Source organism: Rhamphochromis longiceps, linkage group LG10, assembly GCF_057381845.1.
Source record: "Rhamphochromis longiceps isolate RC_006_pf linkage group LG10, R_longiceps_female_GT1.1, whole genome shotgun sequence".
In the NCBI taxonomy this organism is placed as follows: domain Eukaryota; kingdom Metazoa; phylum Chordata; class Actinopteri; order Cichliformes; family Cichlidae; genus Rhamphochromis; species Rhamphochromis longiceps.
In genome coordinates, this window is record NC_140566.1 from 26,326,562 (window position 1) to 26,348,445 (window position 21,884).

At 40.5% G+C, this 21,884-nt stretch overlaps 2 protein-coding genes across 2 annotated transcripts; both read left to right on the forward strand.

Moving 5' to 3' along the window:
- Window positions 1–1,091: 1,091 nt before the first annotated feature.
- camlg (calcium modulating ligand) lies at window positions 1,092–7,470 on the forward strand. The gene is made up of 4 exons (XM_085421119.1): window positions 1,092–1,404; window positions 2,876–3,318; window positions 3,456–3,521; window positions 4,994–7,470. Exons 1-4 carry the CDS (start codon window positions 1,254–1,256, stop codon window positions 5,183–5,185), a joined length of 852 nt encoding a protein of 283 aa, XP_085277245.1. The 5' UTR covers window positions 1,092–1,253; the 3' UTR covers window positions 5,186–7,470.
- Window positions 7,471–8,480: 1,010 nt separating this feature from the next.
- ddx46 (DEAD (Asp-Glu-Ala-Asp) box polypeptide 46) lies at window positions 8,481–21,823 on the forward strand. The gene is made up of 23 exons (XM_085421120.1): window positions 8,481–8,640; window positions 8,811–8,969; window positions 9,970–10,092; window positions 10,419–10,506; window positions 10,682–10,850; window positions 11,058–11,299; window positions 11,600–11,710; window positions 11,875–12,040; window positions 12,158–12,278; window positions 12,474–12,649; window positions 12,896–13,017; window positions 14,380–14,458; window positions 15,380–15,462; window positions 15,672–15,836; window positions 15,954–16,116; window positions 16,497–16,690; window positions 16,816–16,953; window positions 17,307–17,456; window positions 17,605–17,832; window positions 18,046–18,264; window positions 20,479–20,623; window positions 21,025–21,098; window positions 21,217–21,823. Exons 1-23 carry the CDS (start codon window positions 8,624–8,626, stop codon window positions 21,262–21,264), a joined length of 3,180 nt encoding a protein of 1,059 aa, XP_085277246.1. The 5' UTR covers window positions 8,481–8,623; the 3' UTR covers window positions 21,265–21,823.
- Window positions 21,824–21,884: the final 61 nt, after the last annotated feature.

Here is a 21,884-nt window from a genome sequence, read left to right on the forward strand (position 1 = left end):
TAGAAGAAGAAGTGGTTTGTTCAGATGCAACTTTGCAAATGTAAGCTGTGCTGATGTGTTCATTTCTCTTGTTCGGTCGTTTTTTAAAATTGTGCTGTCATTAACTTGAACATGCTAACAGAGGCCCATAGAGTCTGAGATGTACAGACACCCATCAAGGGTATGAAAGTTGTGGTAAGTTCAGGCTTTTAGTAATATCTGTCTGTCTGTTTTTCAGCATCAGTATGTGCTGTGTTGACATTTGCAATAAGCATTTTTCTCAGACCTTTAATTATATCACTTCATTGCTTTAATATAACCAATGACCAAAAGATGAAACAAATAAAATGATCAAGTTGTTTCATTTCTTCAGTTTTTCCATAGCTCAGTTACAATTATTTAAATCAATATGCCCTGCTTTTATATAATTAACTGAAAAAAATTGTTATTTCAGGTCTGATTTTTTTTGCATCGTTAATGCACTTTTTACTTCAGCTTGAGTAAAGAATACTCCAAACCTAGAGGTTAGAGCTATTTTTCCTATTAACACTACAGACCATTCAGAAATGGATTTTTTTTTTAAAAGGCAGAACTTGTCACTTCCAGCCTCTTGAGGTCTAGAGAAAATCTAAAATTTGGTGCCATTTCGAAAAACAAAAATGAAACTAAAAATGAAATTATCCCGTTTTTTATGCTTTATGCTTTGTTATGCTTATGCTTTGCCACTCAGAACACACTGTTTCCTTAGTGTTTCTTTGTACTTTTATATGCTCGTTAAATGCTAATATTGTTATACAGTTTTATGAAGGCGTATTAGAGCCGATTAAAGGCATAAAGAGGCTGAGGATTTAAACAAACTAAGAACAAATACATTTATTTACCATAAATTTATATAGTTTTTTTTTTTTTACCTTTTTCTTGTAAACTTGCCATTTGTTTTTATTTGTTTTAAATATCACCTTTTTCTTTTAAATATATGACCCGTTTTGTTGTAAATTTGCCTTTTTGCAGAATATACCCATCCGGCCCCTTCACTATTATTATTATTTTATTACTATTGACCGTCGCAATCATCGCATATCGTTGACGTAATCTAAAAAAGCCGTGCTGACATCATCACTGTGCGCCACAGTTAAGGCTCGTCGCTCTTTCGTGTTAAGCGTTTAATTCAGTGGTCTGAGGCTTCTGTGTCGTGTACCGTGAGCTACTGAAGCACTAGCTTTATGTACTGTGGGTTGAGTTTGCATTAAAGGGTCATTTACTTAATTATCGACATGGAGTCCGGGGAGGCCAGCGAGGAGAAGACGGGCTCCATGTCGACGGCACAGAAAAGAGCGGAGATCCGGAGGAAAAGGCTGCTCATGAATTCAGAGGACAGGATGAACAGGATCGTGGGAATCACCAAAAACGAGCCTGAAAATAACGGTAATCGGTAACAAACGATCCTCTGAATTTCTCCTGGGCGTGTCTTTCCTATTGAAACACGCTGTCGTGACAGAGACCCGCCTCATCCTGCGGCTGCAGTTAGGACGTTAGTGCTGTCTTTTAGGACCATAACTTACTATGTAAATAATCGGGCTCACTACAGATATATTAAGTAGAAGAGGAAAATGGCAGCAGCTTGGGATTCAAATCATGCTAAATGTTGTTAGCATTAGCAGGTGGAGATCAGAGGGTGGCTCACAGGCTGCTCAGCTCTGATAAACAGAATAATTAATACACAACAATACAGCAGTGTAGATAGAAGGTACCTCAGCCAACCTGTCTTATTGCACACAGGCTTTAAGACACCTGCAGAGAAGCTGCAGTAGTCAGTACATAAGAAAACAAAAAGTACATATATGCCAAGCATATCTCTTGTAACAAATATCTAGTCATTTGGAACCAGAAAGCACAGGAGTGAGTGACAAGGTAAAAGCTGCAGTTGGTTTTTGGCTGTGACTTTTATATATCCTTTATTTATCAGGGTAAAAAGTGTCATTGACATGAAGAATAGAGAGATATGGCCAAAAGGGGGCTGAAATTGCAACAAATAATTATTGAGATATTTTAAGTGGCCAAAAATGACTGTATTTATTATAATGTAGGTACAATAAGCAAAGATATTATACATTGAAAATGCATAGAAAAATCAGAAGTGGCAGACAATCACTCTATGGCACAACACCAGCAGTACTGTCTATGATGTCATTCCCTTTCTTTGGCGACACATCATAGTTATCATGTTTCAAAAAGTGATCGAAGCGACCATCATCATCAGTCACTGTTCTCTTCTTAATTGACTTCTTCAAGCCCTCTTCTTCAGTGTGGCCATATCTACCAAGCCCAGGTCCTCCTCCATCATCATGAGTGCCCTCGCTGAAGTTATCTTACTCTAAATATCCAAAATCAATCTTCCCAGACTTGAATGTGTTGAAATTCTCAATTCTGTGGAACATACTATGAGTTTTGACAAGTCCTGATTGTTTTTGCTCAGACCTCTCTGTTCTCACTCACTCCTGTGCTCTTGAACACTGTGAGGCAAAAAATTATGCTGACATTAACTTCCCAGTTTAACTTAAACAACACAGACAAGCTGGAACTCATCAGTGTCTTCACGCCGTCAGACCCAGCAAAAAAAAAAAACTTAATGGAAACTTACTGGTACTACAATCTGTTATCCATATTATGCTGTCTCTGAACTGAAGTAAAACCATAGTCCCCTGTACAAAATCTAAACTGCTTGCAATTTGTTTATAAAGATAATTAATTAATTTGTTAAATCCTTTTGAATTAAAGCTAAAACTGCAGTTACATCACACCTGGATTTGGGGTTTTTTGGGACGGGGGGGGGGGTGACCAATCACTTTAGCACTAGCTAATGTCATATTATTGATTATTGTCTTCTCATTGTCAGGAGCGTCACGGCGTCCTGCAGAACCCCGGTTCCATCTGCCTCTAGAGCCATGGTCCACTGCCTCATCTTCTCCGAGACCGTCTCCAGGGATTGGCAGTCACTCCCACAGCTCCACCCCGGAGAGGAGAGGCTCACCCCTGCCAGAGCTCTCCAGTGAGCCACCCGGAGGATCCTCAGAAGATGATATCGGAGGAGTCCGGCGGAGACCGAGGGGCGAGCGGCCGTCAGATGATGTCAGTGGCTCTCCTCGTCCAGGCTTTCTCTCTGCATCCTACTTTTCTCGTTTTGATGATGCCATGAAGCTTCGGGGTCAGCTGGCCAATGAAAAGCCGGCCGAGGATGGAAGGTCGGACTCAGAGGAGTTTGATCCCTTCAGGGTCTTCAGGCTCATCGGCAGCGTCCTCCTTGCTGTTTTTGTCAGGGTTTTTGTCTGCAAGTATCTGGTGAGCCTTTGGTTTTTAACACAGACTTGTTAGTGCACTAGTAAGGAGTTCATTTTTACATTTTATGCCAGTATCAGTACCAAATATGTATTTATTTATTTGTTTGTTAATGCTACATTTATCTTGTTTTATTTTAGTCAATATTTGCTCCATTTTTGACACTTGAACTGGCCTACATGGGGTTGTCCAAATACTTTCCAAAGGTGAGTTTTTATTTTTTTAAGACTCTCGTCACTCTGCATGCACACATTGTGCATGCAGAGCGGACAGCACTACGAATAATATTTTAGTTTTGTTTTTCTCTGTATAAATAGAAAATCAAATACAATGACCTATTGCAGTTGTTCCGATGTAGTTGTGCTGTGTCTGACAGCCCAGTCTTTTTAGCTACAATCTTCTCAACCAACGCCAAGTTCATACAAAGTACAATAAAAACTATTTGCTAATAAGGAAAAGACAAATACCTGTTCAACAACTAGACAGATTAAAACAACCTGCTGAAACCGAGCATCAGAAAATCTGGGAATGAAAGATGATTCAAATGTAACATAGCATGGTTTCTGGTGCCAGTTAGGCAGTCTGAGTATTTCAGAAACTGATCTACTAAGATTTCCCCAGACAATCATCTCTTGGGTTTACAGAGAATGGTTGAAAAAAGAGAAAATATCTTATGATCAGCAATTCTCTGTGAGAAAAATCCATGTTGAGGGTTTGACTCAAAGAACTTGTTAAAACTAAGGTATACAGAAGAGCACCTTTAAATGCAAAATACCCTGAACCTTGAAGCAGATGGGCTATAGCAGCAGAAGACCACACCGGGTGCTTCTTCTGTCAGCTAAGAAAGGGAAACTGAGGCTACAGCTCATACAGGGTCTCAAAAATTGGACAATAGAAGTTTGGAAAAATGCTGCCTGTTCCAATGAGTCTGAATTTCTGCTGTGTCATTCAGATAGTAGGGTCAGATTTTGGTGTACTGTTGCCGACCATGCCCATCCCATTATGACTACAGTATACCCATCTTCTTGAACTGCTTTCATGAGCATGACGTTGAGTTCACTGTACTCATTTATGATGTGGTGGAATTGGAGATCTGCATAATGGATGTTCAGCTAACAAATCCACAGCGACTGTGTGTTGCTTTAATGTCAGTATGGTCCAAAATATGTGAGGAATATTTCCAGGAGCATTTTGAATTTATGCCACAGAGGGTCCAGTGATATTTTAAAACATGGACATAGCCACCGTGACATCACCCACTAGTTTTGGACTCATTTTGAAGGCTCAGGGTTTAATTTTAACAGCTGCTGTTCTTGTTTTTAAATAAGAAGTGATCATATTTGGAAAAGCTGGTGGATTGTTAAGTCATCACCAGAAGAATAGATGGAGAGGTCCAGTTCAGTGACTCCACTTAATTTACAACCAAAGCAGGTTGTAAACATGTTTCTTTCTGCTGCAAAGCTGGACATTTTAACATGGGAGTCTATGGGGATTGACTTGCTCTTTGAGCCAGCCTCAAGTGGCCACTGAAGGAACTTTTGGCACAAATTTCTAATAGAGTTTTAGTTTTTGAACATTTTAATCTTGATTTATTTAGTGCAAAAATAGATTGATTAATAATGAGAAGTAAGCACATATATTTGCATATAATGTGCTTTGGGTTCTCCTGTTTCTGCAGGTAGAGAAGAAGACCCAGACCACTGTGCTAACTGCTGCCCTGTTACTGTCCGGCATCCCTGCCGAGGTCATCAATCGCTCCATGGACACCTACAGGAGGATGGGTGACGTCTTCGCTGACCTCTGTGTCTACTTCTTCACCTTCATCCTCTCGCATGAGATACTGCTCTTCATTGGCTCAGAGACTCCCTGATAGGTTACAAGGACCTCTGTAAACCCCCACCCCTCCTTTTTTGCTGTCCCCTCCCATCTCTCATAGCAACATAGGCATGCTCATTTGCACCCTTAGGTGCTTGTTTATCATTGACAGTCTGGAGGTGAACCCCTGCTGCCTTATGATCAGGCCCGCACACGCCAGCTGGACGAGTGCTCGTCATTTGAGCTCTTCGGGATTTCACTAACGCTAAAGCTACGCCCAACCACAAAGTTCGGTGTTTGTTACAGACTTCCAGGTTAATATTTCTCTGAACAGAAGCTGTGAAACCTGTGTTACCTGTGTGTAAAGAATGTACTGCCATTTATTGCGCCGAAGGATATTTATTAGTACGGAAAATGGGAAGTATCACGCCGAAGATTGGATTACTGTACAGTCATCAGTCTGACATCCCAGTGGGCAGCCACAGATTGCATTTAACTTATGAAGGGGAAACACTGGAGACTCCTCAAAGGCTGGGTCATAATTCAAAATCTGACACCTGATAGGAACAATTGTTTGCTGAACAAGATGTTGAGTCAGAACGCTTTGAATTATCGCCAAGCCTGTGAGTCATTCTGCGGAGTAATAACCTCCAAAGTTGAGGTTAGTCTGAGCAGGGTGTCATATTTTCAGCCAGATTCCTCAGCAGGGTTCTAACTCTTCTGTAAAACCAAAATCTGCTGTCAAACCGATGAAAACTGCTGGAGAATTTTGGAGGTAGCTAGTCTACAACACTATAGTACGGTAATCTTTTTGTCAACTTAGGGCATCGCACAGGGTCAACTCACTTTCAGTTCATGCCACTCAAATCAAACGCAGAACACTGCTGGCCTTTTAGGTTGAAGTGCTTCATTTGTACATTGTGAAAGTGACGTTGGTACAACCTTGCAAGGAAAGATTGGAGAAGTTTCTTGATCCGTTACAATTGACAGTATGAATGACATTGACAGAAGCAGCAGTTTTCTGTTCTTTCTCATACGGTACATAAACACCCCTGCTGATTGCAGTGTCCACACCAGAGCTGTAGACGAGATAGAGACGTGACAGCTGTGTCACAGATCGTAGCATAGCAGCCCAGTAGAAAAATCTCCCGCAAACAAAAGTGTGAGAAACGTTTAACTCGAGCAGCGTTGGAAAAATACTCGCCCTGAGATTCAGAAATTTGCTTTCTGACTTTTATTCTCAGGTTTATTAATTCAGCTTTTTTGTGAATACTGTGATTAATCTCAGAGATCTCACAGTTACGTTGCTTCTCTCTGAGTGGAGAGGTTCGGATGACCTCCGACACTGCTGCACAGCCTATTTAAAACAAATAATAAGAAGGAGAGAAAGAGGCCAGCAGTTAGACATCGTTTAACCACACTAATAATCTGTTGTAGAAAGAGCCGTATCAAACATTTCTGTCCATCAGAATGAGCTGGCTTAAAAAGACGGAGATCTTAGAGGTAGAAGAGGCCGGGAAGAACAAAACTACTCTGGTATAAATGGAATGAGGAAGAATGACAGAATTTCTGGATTGCCTAAAACTGTGAGCTTCTTTGATTTTTCTACAAAACAAACTTTTACATAGATGGCCCTCCAACCTTCAGTTAGAGATTTTAAAGATAGTCGAGTGTTGAGGACCTTCCCATTTCTGAGGGATTTTCTTTTCCTCATAGCACTGCTTTAAAAATCACATTTTCTCTGATCTTTGGGAAGGGTCCACTTACGTTACAAACAATTTCCTTCTTTGTTTACGTCTGATGAAGAGTTTAGCCCTTGTATGTTTTGTGTACTTTATTAAGCTCGGTGAGCTTAAAACCGCGGTGAACTTTATACACGCTGAGAGTGTTTTGGGGGGTTTTACTAGAAAGTGCTGTCACTGCAGTTTTGTGTGAGGCAGTGGGACTTCGTATGCTTATTTGTGTTGAGTAATTCTGGTGACATATCCTGCTTTGCTTTGTTCAAGCCTCTCTCATACATACTTGCATAAATATACAGTATGCTCTCTCTACTTCTGTGCTGTCCTTGTTTCATATTTGTAATTTTAACCTGATTAATTTATGAATGTGAATATTTTTTCCATGTGAATGACTTGGTGTAATTTATCCTACAACTTGTCTGACCTACTTGATTGTTTTTTGATAAGGTAAATTTGCAGATACTGTTTTTAATGGCTCTTGCGGTATCTTACATATTTGAACGTGAGTAACAAATGTAGTGTTGATGTGATGTAAACAGTCTCTGCTCCAAAAGATGAATGAGCAACCGAACAATTCATACCAAATAAATACTACTTGTGTGACTCACCTCTTCTTTTTTTTTTTTTTTGGCAGTCAGTTATTGAGCCAAACTTTGAAAAAGCCTTAATTTGAAAGACCAAGGGAACTGAAATGACTAAATTTAGGTTATTAAAAATATGTATCTAATCTAATCAGCCAATCACAGGGCAGTAACTAAATGCCTGTATAGCCATGTAAGCATGGTCAAGCATGTTTGGTTTGGCAGCGTTTTAGACAGGATGTAACCCTAAAGGGTATTTGTGTCTGTAGCTGGAATCAAACCAACAAACTCTTGCACAATTGAAAGTGTAAGGTCAGAATTTGATGTTAACAACATGAAAGCATGGATCCATTCTGCCTTCAACAGCTCACGCTCCTCTGGTTGTAATGGTGTAGTATTTAATAGGGGCCTGGTAAGTTTGGTTAGATTTTTTTCCCTAAATACATGAAGTCATTTCAAAACTGCATTTTGTATTTACTTGGGTTATCTTTGAGTAAAACTTATTGGAATCATTTGATCTGCTGTTATACGTCTTGTCTTTACGGTTACTACTCTTCTTTTACTTTACTATTCATGGTTCATATTGAAATTTAACCAATCTTCTGGCAAATATTTGCTACGTTGAACATTTTGCATTTAGATTCACCCCAGTAGTGACAAAAAGCTGCCATTGGAGGATTTTTTTTTTATATATTTTCTTTTCAAATCCAGTGCGATCTCTCATGTAAGTCTCAGCTTTAAAATGTGGAAGATAACAAGAAAGATAAATAGGTTTTTAATTTATAACTCTGTGGTGGAACCAATAAACCACTGATCCTCCAATTAATACATCTTATATTTAAGAATGAGAGCATTTTAAAATGTTTCAGTTCCACGAAAGATAAAGAGATGAATAAGGTGAAATAAATGAAAATGAAATCATCTTCATAAAGTTCGGGAACCGCTCACAAATGAAAAGCCCTGCGACACAGCCTGTGATAAGGCTGGGGTATTCTGACCTCCCACCACTTGGTGGCGCAGCAACCTTTTACCCGTGGAGTTCAGGAGTTGTAGAGTCGCACTTTTTTTACGTGCGGGTTCAAACACACAAACATCCACTCGACGCGCAAGACTCGTTTATTTTTTGAGAACTAATTTCACTTTTTTTGCGAGACTTATCTGCGTGGGTTCGAGATGGGACGTGAGTCGAGGTATGTCTGGACTTTTACGGTTAGTCTGGTGCTGGTGAATCGAGTGTGACTAACTTCTGTTTGAGGAAGCGATTTTAGATTAGCGTTAGCATGCTGGCTAAAAGCGTACTGATGTTTATGCACGTTAACCAAGAGCTAATCTCTCATATCATGTGTTTTTTAATCAACAGGCATTACCGGAAACGTTCCGCATCTCGGGGACGGTCGGGTAGCCGATCAAAGAGTCGCTCCCCGGACAAGCGCTCCAAGAAAGACGAGCGGAGCCGGAGGGAGAGGTCACGGAGCCGGGATCGCCGCAGGTCGCGCTCCAGAGACAGAAAACGAGCCAGGTGTGTGGTGGTTTGAACTTAAGTTTAAGTGTACACGTAAATAAATACATTTTGAAGTGGACTGAAGTCTTCTGGTGTTTACAGCCTGAACACAAATTGAAGTTTTTGGTCACTCTTTTGATCCGATGTAACAATACTGACTTTCCAACCATATGCAGGCAGAATGACCATCTCTTGCAGACTTGCACAACACTTCCTGACCTATAATACGACGCAACAATACCAATTGCAGTTCTGGGTTCATTTCAGTCACTTTATCTTGCATCTGTTTCAAAAGTCTGACATTGTTTTGGTTGTAGCCTGCCTGTTGTCCCATTTCAGCTTCAGCATGCAGGTATTCTGTTAATAAATCACTCCTGGGGCACTCGCTAATCTCACACTCTTTTGTTTTCCCACTTGCAAAGATGAGTAACTTGACTCGCAAACATTACAGTTCTTGTCCAGAGCCAATGAGAAAAGGTCAATTGTCTGCTTGGAGAGGGGCACATTCTCAATTTTTTTTTCTTCCTTCAGAGACATTAGGACAACAGAGTCCACCAAAAACTCTTTGATAAACATCATCAGACAATAGCCTGCTTTAATGGGGGGAAAAAACAACAGGCTATATGTCCAAGCTATACGGTGATGAACAGAAGCCAAATTTAGTTTTTAACAAAACTGTTTACTGCTGTTGCTCTGTCTGGTAATTATCTTTAATTTCAGTAGAATTGCATCCATTGATTTGAAAATTCTTTTGAACTAAAACTTTCACATGTGTTGAATTTTGCAAATCCAGTAGGACAGTGGATAAAAATCACAGTGATGGCGAAGAATCATTTTGAATCGAGACAATGAAAACTCTCATGCACTTTTTTTATGATACAGTTTTATTATGATTAAGCTATTGTGAGGTTTCCTTTCAGATGCGCATCTGCACACTTAAAAAGCTGAAACTGACAAAACTGTTGTCTCCCTGTTGATTTGTCCTTTTACATGTGATATGTTTGCCTTTGGCTTCCAGGCGCTCCAGGAGCAGGGAGAGGAGGAGGTCGAGAAGCCGAGACAGGAGGCGGTCGGGCAGCAGAAGCCGAGCCCGGAGGTCCCGCTCTGGTAGCCCCAGCAAGAGCAGTAAAAAGGATGAAAAGTGAGGCTTTAAATTCCCATCTGTGAAATTGAAAACACACAGAGTCTTCTACTCTGTACTTCCACTGTGTTCTTTTGCTGGCACGCAGAGTCATGTAAAGATGCTATCAGCAGCCAGGATGTGAGGCATATTTTCAGAGCTTGGCGACAGTTAAAAAAAACACCATATAATATATGGAGCTTTCCATTTTTATAAAGATTAAACTGTCCTCTAGAAGTGGTGAACGGTATAGAAGACCTTGGAAATTGGATGGATGGTTTGCTTAATCTGAGCAATTCCATAATCCCATCTATTACACTTTGTCTTATTTTCTTTTTCCCTTGCAGGGCTAAAAGCAAAGAGAAGGACACCCTGGAGCCAATAGCTGAAAAGAAAAAGATTAAAGAGGAGAAAGAAGATGAAAAGGTTGAGGATGTAAGTTGGTTGATATGTTTATTTCTGCTAGCTTGAATGCCATTGTCCTTTCTTCATGTTTTTCTTTGCCCATAGAAAGAACTTTAAAGTGCCTCTTTGTTTGAAATAATAAGCAAGTAAGTAAAGAACATAACGAGAAGTAAAATATTTGTGCTTTTCCTTTGTTTTCATGCAGCAAGACTTTGACCAGAACAAACTGGAGGAGGAGATGAGGAAGAGGAAGGAGCGGGTGGAGAAGTGGAGGGAAGAGCAGAGGAAGAAGGCCATCGAAAACATCGGAGAGATCAAGAAAGAACTGGAGGAGATGAAGCAGGGCAAGAAATGGAGCCTGGAGGACGATGATGGTGAGGAAGTAACTGGAGGAAACACTGTTGAATTTTTACTTTGGACTTCACGAGTAGTTTAAATTGTTTAAACTGTGTCTAACAAAACTTTATCTGTGTGATAAACCAATCAGTCACCCTTTATTTGCTTTAATTTTATCAGCTAACTGACCAATACTTGCTATAGGTTTATCTTTGCCCAGCATCTTAATTAACTCTTCATTTCAGACGATGACGAGGACGGTTCTGCTGTAATGGAGGGAGATGATGACGAGGAGGCGGACGGGAAAGGGGAAAGGCAAGAGGAGTTAAAGGATGGTAAGAAAGAGGGTGATGACGATAAGGACAAGGAGACTCCCATGGAGCAGCAGACAGAGGAGGATGATATAGATCCCCTGGATGCCTACATGGAGGAGGTGAAACAGGAAGTGAAGAAGTTCAACATTGGAGCCATGAAAGGAAATGATAAGGTGAGGACAAAATCCCGCATTTTGCAGTGTTATCCTTATTGCCCAACCCTCCCCAAAGTCATTAGGATCAGCTCTAAAAACACACCTGAACTAAAAATCTTAGAAAAAATGTTCAAATGCAATTGAAGTTTGTCAACATTTTCCTGATGTTTGTGTAGTTGCTATCATTTTGTCTTTAGGTGTTCATCACTGGAAGCGTGTGGCTTTGGGTTTATCATCTACTAGTGTCAGACCAGATGCTGCCTTTATGGATGTTTGTTCTTCTGCTGATGAATATGCGTGTCTTCTCTTCTTCTGCAGAAAGGTGCAATGACTGTGACCAAAGTGGTGACAGTCGTTAAAACCAAGAAAGGACCTCACACGCACAAAAAGAAGGGAGAGCTGATGGAGAATGACCAGGATGCCATGGAGGTGAGATTTTAATGCTTGCTTTGATTATATAATAAAGGTTAAACCTCTTCTCTCGCTGCCCGAGAAGCTGATATGAATGAAACAGAGATCCTCAGTAATTAATCTGCTTTCTGCTGATGGGCTCATCTTTTAACAATCTAAAATGATGCTCATGTGTTTGACAGTACTCATCAGAGGAGGAAGAGGTTGATCTCCAGACGGCTCTGACAGGCTTCCAGACCAAACAAAGGAAGATCCTGGAGCCTGTTGACCACACAAAGATCCAGTATGAATCGTACCGCAAAAACTTCTACGTGGAGGTCCCTGAGCTGGCCAAGATGACTACAGAAGGTCAGTGAGAAAACCATATCTGTTCTATGATAAACGACTTGTCTTTTTCATGCTTAATTACCTGTTTAAAATCTCTTTATTCAATTTGTTTATTTACTTTATTTTAAATAAATACAGAAGTGAATGCGTACAGGCTGGAACTGGAAGGCATCACGGTGAAAGGGAAAGGCTGTCCCAAACCCATCAAGACATGGGTGCAGTGTGGAGTGTCGATGAAGATCCTGAACGCCCTGAAGAAGTGAGTGTGTCTCTGTGTGTGCATGTTTGAAAATCATTGTGCAGTGAGCAGTCTTTTCTCTTTATATAAAATCCATTAATAAGCCAATAAATATGACCATTCATATTCACTCAAGACTAGCCACAAATATATAATTAATATATTGGGATTGCATATGACTCTTTCTGACAAGATGCTCATGGTTTTCTTTTAAAGGCACGGTTATGAGAAACCCACACCCATCCAGGCCCAGGCCATCCCTGCCATCATGTCGGGCCGAGACCTCATTGGTATTGCTAAGACCGGCAGCGGGAAAACCATAGCTTTCCTGCTGCCCATGTTCCGACACATCATGGACCAGAGACCCCTGGAGGAATCTGAGGGCCCAATCTGTAAGCAACAGGAACTTTTATTTTTCCTTTGGGCTTCTCGCTAAAATATAAATAAACTCATCTTTTGATCACATTTAAATAAAAACATATGAATCCTGTCTGATTCCTTTGCTTTTCATAGTCCGGGTTCAGAATCCAACTGTAGGTCAGATGAAGACCAAATGGTCAAGTTTTTTTTCTTTTGTTCCTTTTTTTTTTCCTAACGACAACAATCCAATTATCCTGTTTTTCCTCCCTTTTACACAGCTGTAATTATGACTCCAACCAGAGAGCTGGCTCTGCAGATCACAAAGGAGTGTAAGAAATTCTCTAAACCGCTGGGACTCAGGGTGGTGTGTGTTTATGGAGGCACGGGCATCAGTGAACAGGTAAGTGTGCGCTGTAGCACAACTACATCATTTTAGAGGTTTAATAGACCTATGGTGTCCATCTGAAATAGCAGCTCATGCTTTTCAGTAGAGCCAAAAATGGATTTATATATTGGATGGTAGGGTTAGATTTTGGTATAGACGACTTGAAAGCATGGATCCATCCTGCCTTGCATTAATGATTCAGGCTGATGTTGATGTAATAGTGTGGGAAACTACAATAGGTTGTTTTTAAAAAAACAAACAACAACAAAAGAACAACTGCTGCTATAATAACTGCTTACAGGACTACTGTCAACATTGACAGTATAACACAGGCTTCAGAGCAAATTGTGGTTCCGCTTGTTCCATCCATGTACATGTTTCTGTGTGGACAGTGAGTGGAGAGAAGGGTTTTCACCCACTGCAAAACACTTCCATGCAGTCCTCCAAAATGCCAGTAGTGCATGTCAAAAAATACTGTATATCAACAGCACAAGAAGAGTGGCCCACAGACCGGCTGTAGCACTTATTTGTTCGCTGCCTCAATTGACAAAAAGCTCTGTGCAGGTAGACCGTAGATGGGCCATCCCTGGACTTCCAGCATATTGTGAGCGAGCTCTCCCTGCTGAACCATAAATAAATTCTACTTTAACTTTGAGGTGGAGTAGAAGATTAAACCTGCTTCTTTTTATGGGCAGCAAGGGGGTGATTCCTCCAATTGCAAGAAGATTTTAAGTAGTAGAGTCTGTGCTATAACAGACCTTGGTTTCCTTTACTCTGTTACCTGTAAGCACTTTCCTGAAGACTTTAGTCTAAATGATGGCCATTCGTAGTCAGAAAGGAGGAATATCCAGGTTATGTTCACTGGCTAACGACTTGGATTATCCAGGCTGTTTACCAGGTGGTGATATCCTCAGTTTGAGTCTCACTTTTCACATCTAATTTCAAAACACCAAGGTGGTGATGTCAAACTGAACGTCACCAAACAGCAGGTGACGACATTGTGGCCGCGTCTACCTTTTATACTATCAAATAACGGCATAAAATACCTACCTAAAATTGGTCTTCTAGACTATTTTGCAATTCTTGTATATATTTAAACAAAAACATGCATGGCTGAGACTTCTTAAAAAATATATTGTAAAATAATTTGAAGAATTTTGAAAAGGTTTGGAGGAAACACCGATTTGAGACCCAGTAGCAGAAACTTCCAAATTCAAGTTGCTCATTATTGTATACGCTCCTCGTGCACCATAATCACTTTATTGTGTTTGTGTTGGTATTATAAGTGTTTAAATTCTGGACATTGTTCCTCCCTCAAAACTCCTGTAACAGAAAGAAAATGTGTGTTTTTCCTTAACGCTGCCTTCTGTATTATAGATCGCTGAGCTGAAGAGAGGAGCTGAGATCATCGTGTGCACACCAGGAAGAATGATTGACATGTTGGGGGCCAACAGCGGTGAGTTCATCACTCTTGGTCGTGTCGCTTCTCTATCCTTATAGGACATAAATGCAAATCTGCTCATTTGATGCCTTTTCTTGTTGCTTTGCATGGATTAAACAGTATGATACAGTACATAATGAACCAAATCAGTACTACTTACTAAACTGTTGGCATTATTTGACCACCTTTGGGATCACTCATATCTACAAGACTGATGTGTTATTCCCGAAGCTCAGGCCAAGTACAGGTAGGTGGACCTGGTGCTGCCTCCACGGTTCCTCTGACTTAAAGCAGGAAACAATCGTAATGTTTGATAAGTGTATCATAACATGGATGTAAGGTGGTCAGGGGTATGCACTGTATTATATCAGAGTTTTGCATCATGTCAGGTTATTTTGACTTAATGTGCTGCTTCTGGGAGTAAATATGATTGTAGAGTCCTGCGCAGCACTGAGCCTTTGCATAGAAATGTGAAAAAAACACTATTAGTGTACTTAGAAAGTAGCTATTACATGTGTGTAGCAGTTAGTATGATAGAAGGGGTTTCTTGTTGCTTCCACACATGCGAGGTAATCTGTAATATGTTTCCCTTGTAGGTGAAAAGGCGCTCGCTCAGATAGTGCTTGATGTGGCTCCATCTCTTGTATTATATGTTTTACAGGTCCCAGTTGCCCCTGAGATGGTACGCAAGACGAGCAAAGAAATGAACAGCCTAAAATACCAATGCAATAAAACTCTGGCCACTTGAAAAATGTGCTGAAATTAGGATGCCTTGATTTATTGTCCAGTTGTATCAAGTAGTTGTATCATGGAAAAAGCTTTTCTGTGTTTTGTTAGACTAGTTTCATGTGATGTGAAGAAGGCAGGATGCCTGTTAAGCCTTGGCGTTGTTCATATTTAACTGATTTCCTTATGCCCGTCTTCCTTAATGTGTAGGTCGGGTAACCAACCTCCGCAGAGTCACATATGTGGTCCTGGATGAGGCAGACAGGATGTTTGACATGGGCTTCGAGCCACAGGTGGGGGATCATACACTAACATACAGCTTTTCATGCATCAGTAGCATCAAATGAAGCATTTTTAGTGTATAATGTTTAGCACTTGAGGAACGGTTGTCACAATAATGTTTTATAAAGCCAGGACAAATCAACTTTGAACCTGCAAAAGAAAATGTTCAGTGACAAAAATTCTCAGATATATTTTTTTCCCCCTCTGATTCACACACCAGGTGATGCGTATCGTTGACAACGTGCGTCCAGACCGTCAGACGGTCATGTTCTCAGCAACTTTCCCCAGAGCCATGGAGGCGCTGGCTCGCAGGATCCTGTCAAAGCCCCTGGAGATCCAGGTGGGAGGCCGCAGTGTCGTCTGCTCTGATGTGGAGCAACACGTGGTAAGCCATTTATGTTACATCTCACTAAACAGTAACTTTCCCTTTCAGTTTCTCTGCTTACTAGTTCAGTTTTAATTCCCCCCCTTTTTTAAAAAGTATCTGTTTTTATTTCTGCAGCTAGTAATCGATGAGGACAAGAAATTCCTGAAGCTGCTGGAGATTCTGGGTCACTACCAGGAAAAAGGATCTGTTATCATCTTTGTGGACAAACAGGAGCACGCAGACGGACTGCTCAAAGACTTGATGAAAGCCTCGTACCCCTGCATGTCTTTACATGGAGGTAGTGAGCCACACTTTGACTTTGACAGCCATATGATGAATAACAAAGCTACTGTGACATCACCCTCTGGTTTCTCAAGTCTCATTTAGAAGCCTCATTAGTTTTTTTTTTTTGTTTTTTTTTTTTCATCATATTGAATCTTCATTGGCTAGCAGATTGTCAATCACTTTTCAATTTCAGGTATTTGGGATGATCTGGTCTGTTTAAACAACGACCAGGAATATTAAAAAGTCTCATCAAACCACATGAATTCATATTTTTTTTTTGTCCTCCTAATGTGAATATACAATCAGTCAGTTTTATATCTGTCAGTTATATTTTTAGGTTTCTGTTCTGTTATGGCCACATTTACTACAAATTAGTAATTCTGTGTCTCCAAGGAATCGATCAGTACGACAGAGACAGCATCATCAACGATTTTAAGAATGGAGCGTGTCGTCTGATGGTCGCCACCTCTGTGGCAGCCAGAGGCCTTGATGTGAAGCAGCTGATCCTGGTGGTCAACTACAACTGTCCCAACCACTACGAGGACTACGTTCACAGGGCCGGGCGCACGGGCAGAGCAGGCAACAAGGTCAGCCCCTTTAAAGGGAGCTCATTTAATTTTAGACATCAAAAACTAGGAAATTTGTGTTGACATTTGGGGTGTTTTGTTTTTGGTGGTAATCATGTTTAAATCTGTACACATTTGCTTCTCAGGGATACGCCTACACGTTCATCACGGAGGATCAGGTTCGCTATGCTGGCGATATCATTAAAGCTCTGGAGCTGTCGGGCTCTCCGGTCCCACCAGAACTGGAGCAGCTTTGGGCCTCTTTCAAAGACCAACAAAAAGCGGTAAGATAAAGACCCGCAGTAGGCAATCGTATATTTTAGCAGTACTTACTGCCAGGCAGAAACGTATGTTGAAGTTTCTGAAGGTATTAGCAACGTCTTTCTGCACATGTAATGCATCAGCTTAAATATCATGTTCATTTTTATGCTTTCTTTGCAGTTACATGGTGCTAGTTTGTTGCTTCTATACTTCGTATTTCATTTGTTTATTGTTTTCTTATATTGTAAATGCTTAACATTAATTGGGATAAAATTTGATCTTTGGTGTCTCAGTTAGTAAGCAGATTGAAAAGGATCTAGAAGAACAATGTGACAAACTTGAAAGCTTCTTTCTTTCCTCCCTTTGCTCTGTGCAGGAGGGTAAGACCATTAAGAGCAGCAGTGGTTTCTCAGGAAAAGGCTTCAAGTTTGATGAGACTGAGCATGCTCTGGCCAATGAGAGGAAGAAGCTGCAGAAAGCTGCTCTCGGTTTGCAGGACTCTGACGATGAGGACGGAGCCCTGGATGTGAGTAACTTTTAAATAATGGAGATTTAAATTTTTTAATTTAAATTATTTACTTACCTCTGCTAAGCTGCTTGGCTTCAAGTTTTTTTTTGTCCTCTAATTGCAGTTCTATTATTATTAAACATGTTTAACTGTTATTCCTTCTTAGATTGAGGAGCAAATCGAAAGTATGTTTAATTCCAAGAAGAGGGTGAAGGATCTGTCTGCTCCGGGCACGGCTGCTGGTCCAGCTGGAGCTGTTGCCGCCACAGCGGCTGCCCCCGGAGGTTTGCCAGGACTCGGGCCTACGTCTGCTGGTAACATCCAGAAATTGGAAATGGCCAAAAGGCTGGCGCTCAAGATCAACGCTCAGAAGAACCTGGGCGCTGAGGCTCAGGTACGTCAAGACTCCAGTGCCACCGTGAAGTGGACGGTTGTGCACGTATTCATGACACAGCTGAGATTGCTGGACTTGTGATTTTTCAGACTAACCACTTAGGTTTAATTTTTATTGTGTCCAATACTTAGTACCCACAAAAATCCTAGGACCTCAGCTAGTAATTAAAACTTTGTTTGCATTGTGACAATTACAATTACTCTGTGTCTACAGGATGTAATGCAGCAGGCAACCAACGCCATCCTGCGGGGCGGCACCATCATGACCCCCTCAGTGTCAGCCAAAACCATCGCAGAGCAGCTGGCAGAAAAGATCAATGCAAAGCTCAACTACACCCCGGTGGAGAAGCTGGAGGAGGAGCGGCAGGCGGCTGAGCAGGCTGAGACAGTCAGGAGATATGAAGAGGAGCTGGAGATCAACGACTTCCCTCAGGTCAGCGGCACACAGCGCAGGGCTGTACTGAAATATTCAGCAAGGATCAGTTTTATTTTTGCTCTTTGTTTTTTGGACTCAGGTTTTCTTTTCACAGCCGCTGGGTTTCAGTAGTTTAACTCGACTAAGTCATTTCTCCAAAACAGCATAGGGAAGGAATCATGAATCTGGATGTTGTTGCTGTGTATTGTCACCAGGGGTCTGTGTCAAAAATATGGGGATCAACTGTCTGCATGCTAGCTTATTTCTGTTTGTGCTGTTGTTGGATTGTTAGCTTAGCCCGTGCTGCTGATAAGCCAAGCCAACTTCCTTTAAAGCACTTTAAAAAACAGCAACCACTGATAAAACCTCAGGATACAAAAATAAAGATATGTTAGAATAAAATAAATAGAATTAAAATTACAATGTAAAATAAAAGCATCAAGACAGAATTAAACACGAGTAAAAATTTAAAATCAAAACGTAAAATCAACATCTCACACTTGGGAAAAGCCAAGATGAAGAGGTGGGTCATAAGCGCAAACTGGTAGTGAAGAGGCCTGTCTTTTTAACAGCAAAGAATTCCTCAGTTTGGGAGCCGCCATGGCAAATCCCTGTTCTCCCGAGCCTCCACTGTGTCCTCGGCACATCCAGGAGCAGCTGGTCTGCTGATTTGAGCAACTGGGAAATAAAACAGCTCAGATGTCGTGTGGGGCAAGGCCGTGTAAGGACTTAAAAATGAGTAAAAGACCAAATAGAAGACAAATCAAAACATAAAACAAACTTTTGCTTTTGCATTTTTTTTCCTGACTACTTCCTGTTAAACGGAGCTCTACTATTGCTCCCTTTGTTTTTCAAGCCCACTTTAAAAAAAAAAGAAAGAAAAAAACCCCAAAACTATTATTATTTAAAACTTTTCAACAAATTTACAGACATGTAAGACTAACCTGCAGCTACCTGGTTAGCCATACATTTGTATATAAATAACGAATGCGTAATGGGGAAATCTAAGGATCATAATACATCATAAGGCGATAAAACAACATCATCAATATGATTATTTATTGATTCCTTTGGTGGAAAGTTATCCAGACATAAGGTCATATGTGAGTGTTGACGATCCACCCTGTCACACCCTGTCTGTTTCCATCCAGTAGTTTTGCATGTGTTGACATTCCCAGCAGACATAATGCTCTGCAGTTTGGGAGCCACAATTCCTCCAACACCCAGATTTACTATTATTAAAGTGTACTTTCATGTGGGGAGCAATAACAAAAATCCAGCAAAATTCCTTCAAAAGTTATTTTTCCTGCCAAATGCACAGATATCCTGTCATTCTTTTTGCATTATTGTAAGACCTCCTTCTTCTCTCATCTTGCTTTTTATACGTTGTGTTGAGTGAACGTTGCTAAAACCCCTATAAAACTGAGAGATGATTCCCATTTTAGAGTCTGCTCACTTTTTAGTCTGCAGGCATTCTACCCATACATACCAGAAGTTCCACTTTACACGTCTTTGAGTGTTTTCTTTGCTTTCTTTTTAGTGATTTTCACACCACACCAAACCCATCTCCTGGTTGTGGTTTCAAGTGAAACGCGTTCAAGTTTTTCTAGCATAGACGTTGTTTCTCTAAGTGTTTATGTAAGACTTACACTGTCGCTTTTTTTAGCAATGCAATTTCAGATTTAAAGTTGGAAAGCCATTTGTACTTTTTTTTTAAAACATCTGTGAATGTGTGTTCCTGATTTGCTTACACGTAAGTCTTGATTATTCTCCATTGCGAACACGGATGCAGACAGCTGGAGACCTGAGGGCCTAGTAGTCATTCCTGTTATACTCCTTTAAAATCCACCTCTTGCATGTAGTTGGTGCATCATGATGTAAAGTCTAACATATGCAAATTTGAGTGGAAAATTAAGCAAATCCATCTATTAAAAATACTTGACATTAAAATCCTCGACTTCTTTAAGCTACTAAGAAAATAACTTTCTTTTAATCTCTGATTAAAAAAGCTAAGCTGTTCTAATTTTTGGCAAAATGTTTATGCTCAATACAAATGCTTTTTGTCCGGGAGAGGGGCTTATCTTTTAGATGACAGATGCTTAAACTGAGCGTTTTGTGTTTTTTGTCACGACTGATTAACAATCAAGAATCCCAAAGTATTTTGTTTCTTCCTCTGAACATAAAGCAGACAAAAAAGGGCTTATAAAATCTTCCTTTTCTTCCTTCCCTCAGACTGCCAGGTGGAAGGTGACATCTAAAGAAGCTTTGCAGAGGATCGGTGAATACTCTGAAGCTGCCATCACCATCAGAGGAACGTACTTCCCTCCAGGCAAAGAGCCCAAGGAAGGAGAGCGCAAGATCTACCTGGCTATTGAGAGTATGTGTCAAAGAACGTCTGTCCTTTTTTTTTTTTTTTAAAGTCCTGACACCTGATATAACAAGATATTTTTAGGGCAGCTGTACAATTGCTGAACTCTAAGGTTCAGTGAACACGAACAATGAACATGATAACTTGAGAACAGCACAACGCAGGAAGTTTATAAACTAGTTATCACACGGAGCAGATAATCTTGACTTTTCAAGTTTTAAAGAAGGAAAAAAAGCTTTTGTTGGCTTAAATCATGCTGTTAAAAGTGCCTCTTGCAAAATACAACTCCTCCCTCCCTTTTGGTATTTTTTTTTTTAATTACCTCGAAGGCAATGAATTTCCTAATGGGGTGTCCAGTTTCCTTAACAGAGCAGCCTATACTGAATATTAACATGTTATTTGTGTTGTAGGTGCAAATGAACTGGCTGTGCAGAAAGCCAAAACAGAAATTACACGGCTAATCAAGGAAGAGCTCATCCGATTAGTAAGTATCTTTTTGCTCACACATGTTAAAACATGTCATCCACTCTTATTATGCAGTGACTTTATGCCGAAAATGTTTAATTTTATTTCCCGTTTCTTTCTTTCCCCCCCCCCCCCAGCAAAACTCCTACCAGCCGACGAGCAAAGGCCGGTACAAAGTGCTGTAGAGGATGAACCGAGGCACACCGGAGGAGCTTCCATTCCTCATCTCCACAGTTTCATCCAAGTTGTTGAAGAATATTTTAGTCAAGATTTTTTGTAATGTGTCCAACTTTAGTTGCATTTTGTTTGTTTGCATTTTTGACCCCCCTCCCCCCCCTCCCACGCACGCACGCGCACACGCACACACACACATATATATGTCCAATGATTTTTATACCATCAAACCAGCACAATGCTGCAGTGAACTATCCACAATATGTCTTTAAGTATAAGACCTGGTTTCATTAATAAGATGTTTTTAGTCACATTTATGTAGGAACACCACACCAACCATCATCTTTATGAAAGATCCCAAGAAAACAATGTTGCTAAGAAAATAAACTTGTTTCCAGTCTGTTAAGGTGCTTCGTATTTGTTCAGACTGCTAATGTTAATTATTTAATAGCAGTTCTTTGTATATTATTCATCAGTGGTGGGAAGTGATGCTTGGTGAGCATTAAAACTGCTTCATGGCTCGGTTTCAGGATAATAATCTGAAAAATAAAGTCGTTTTTTGAGCCTTTACTCTCGCTTGTTTGGTGAAAATTAGAATTTTCAGGACTTGAGAGACAAAAAAAGCGTTTTC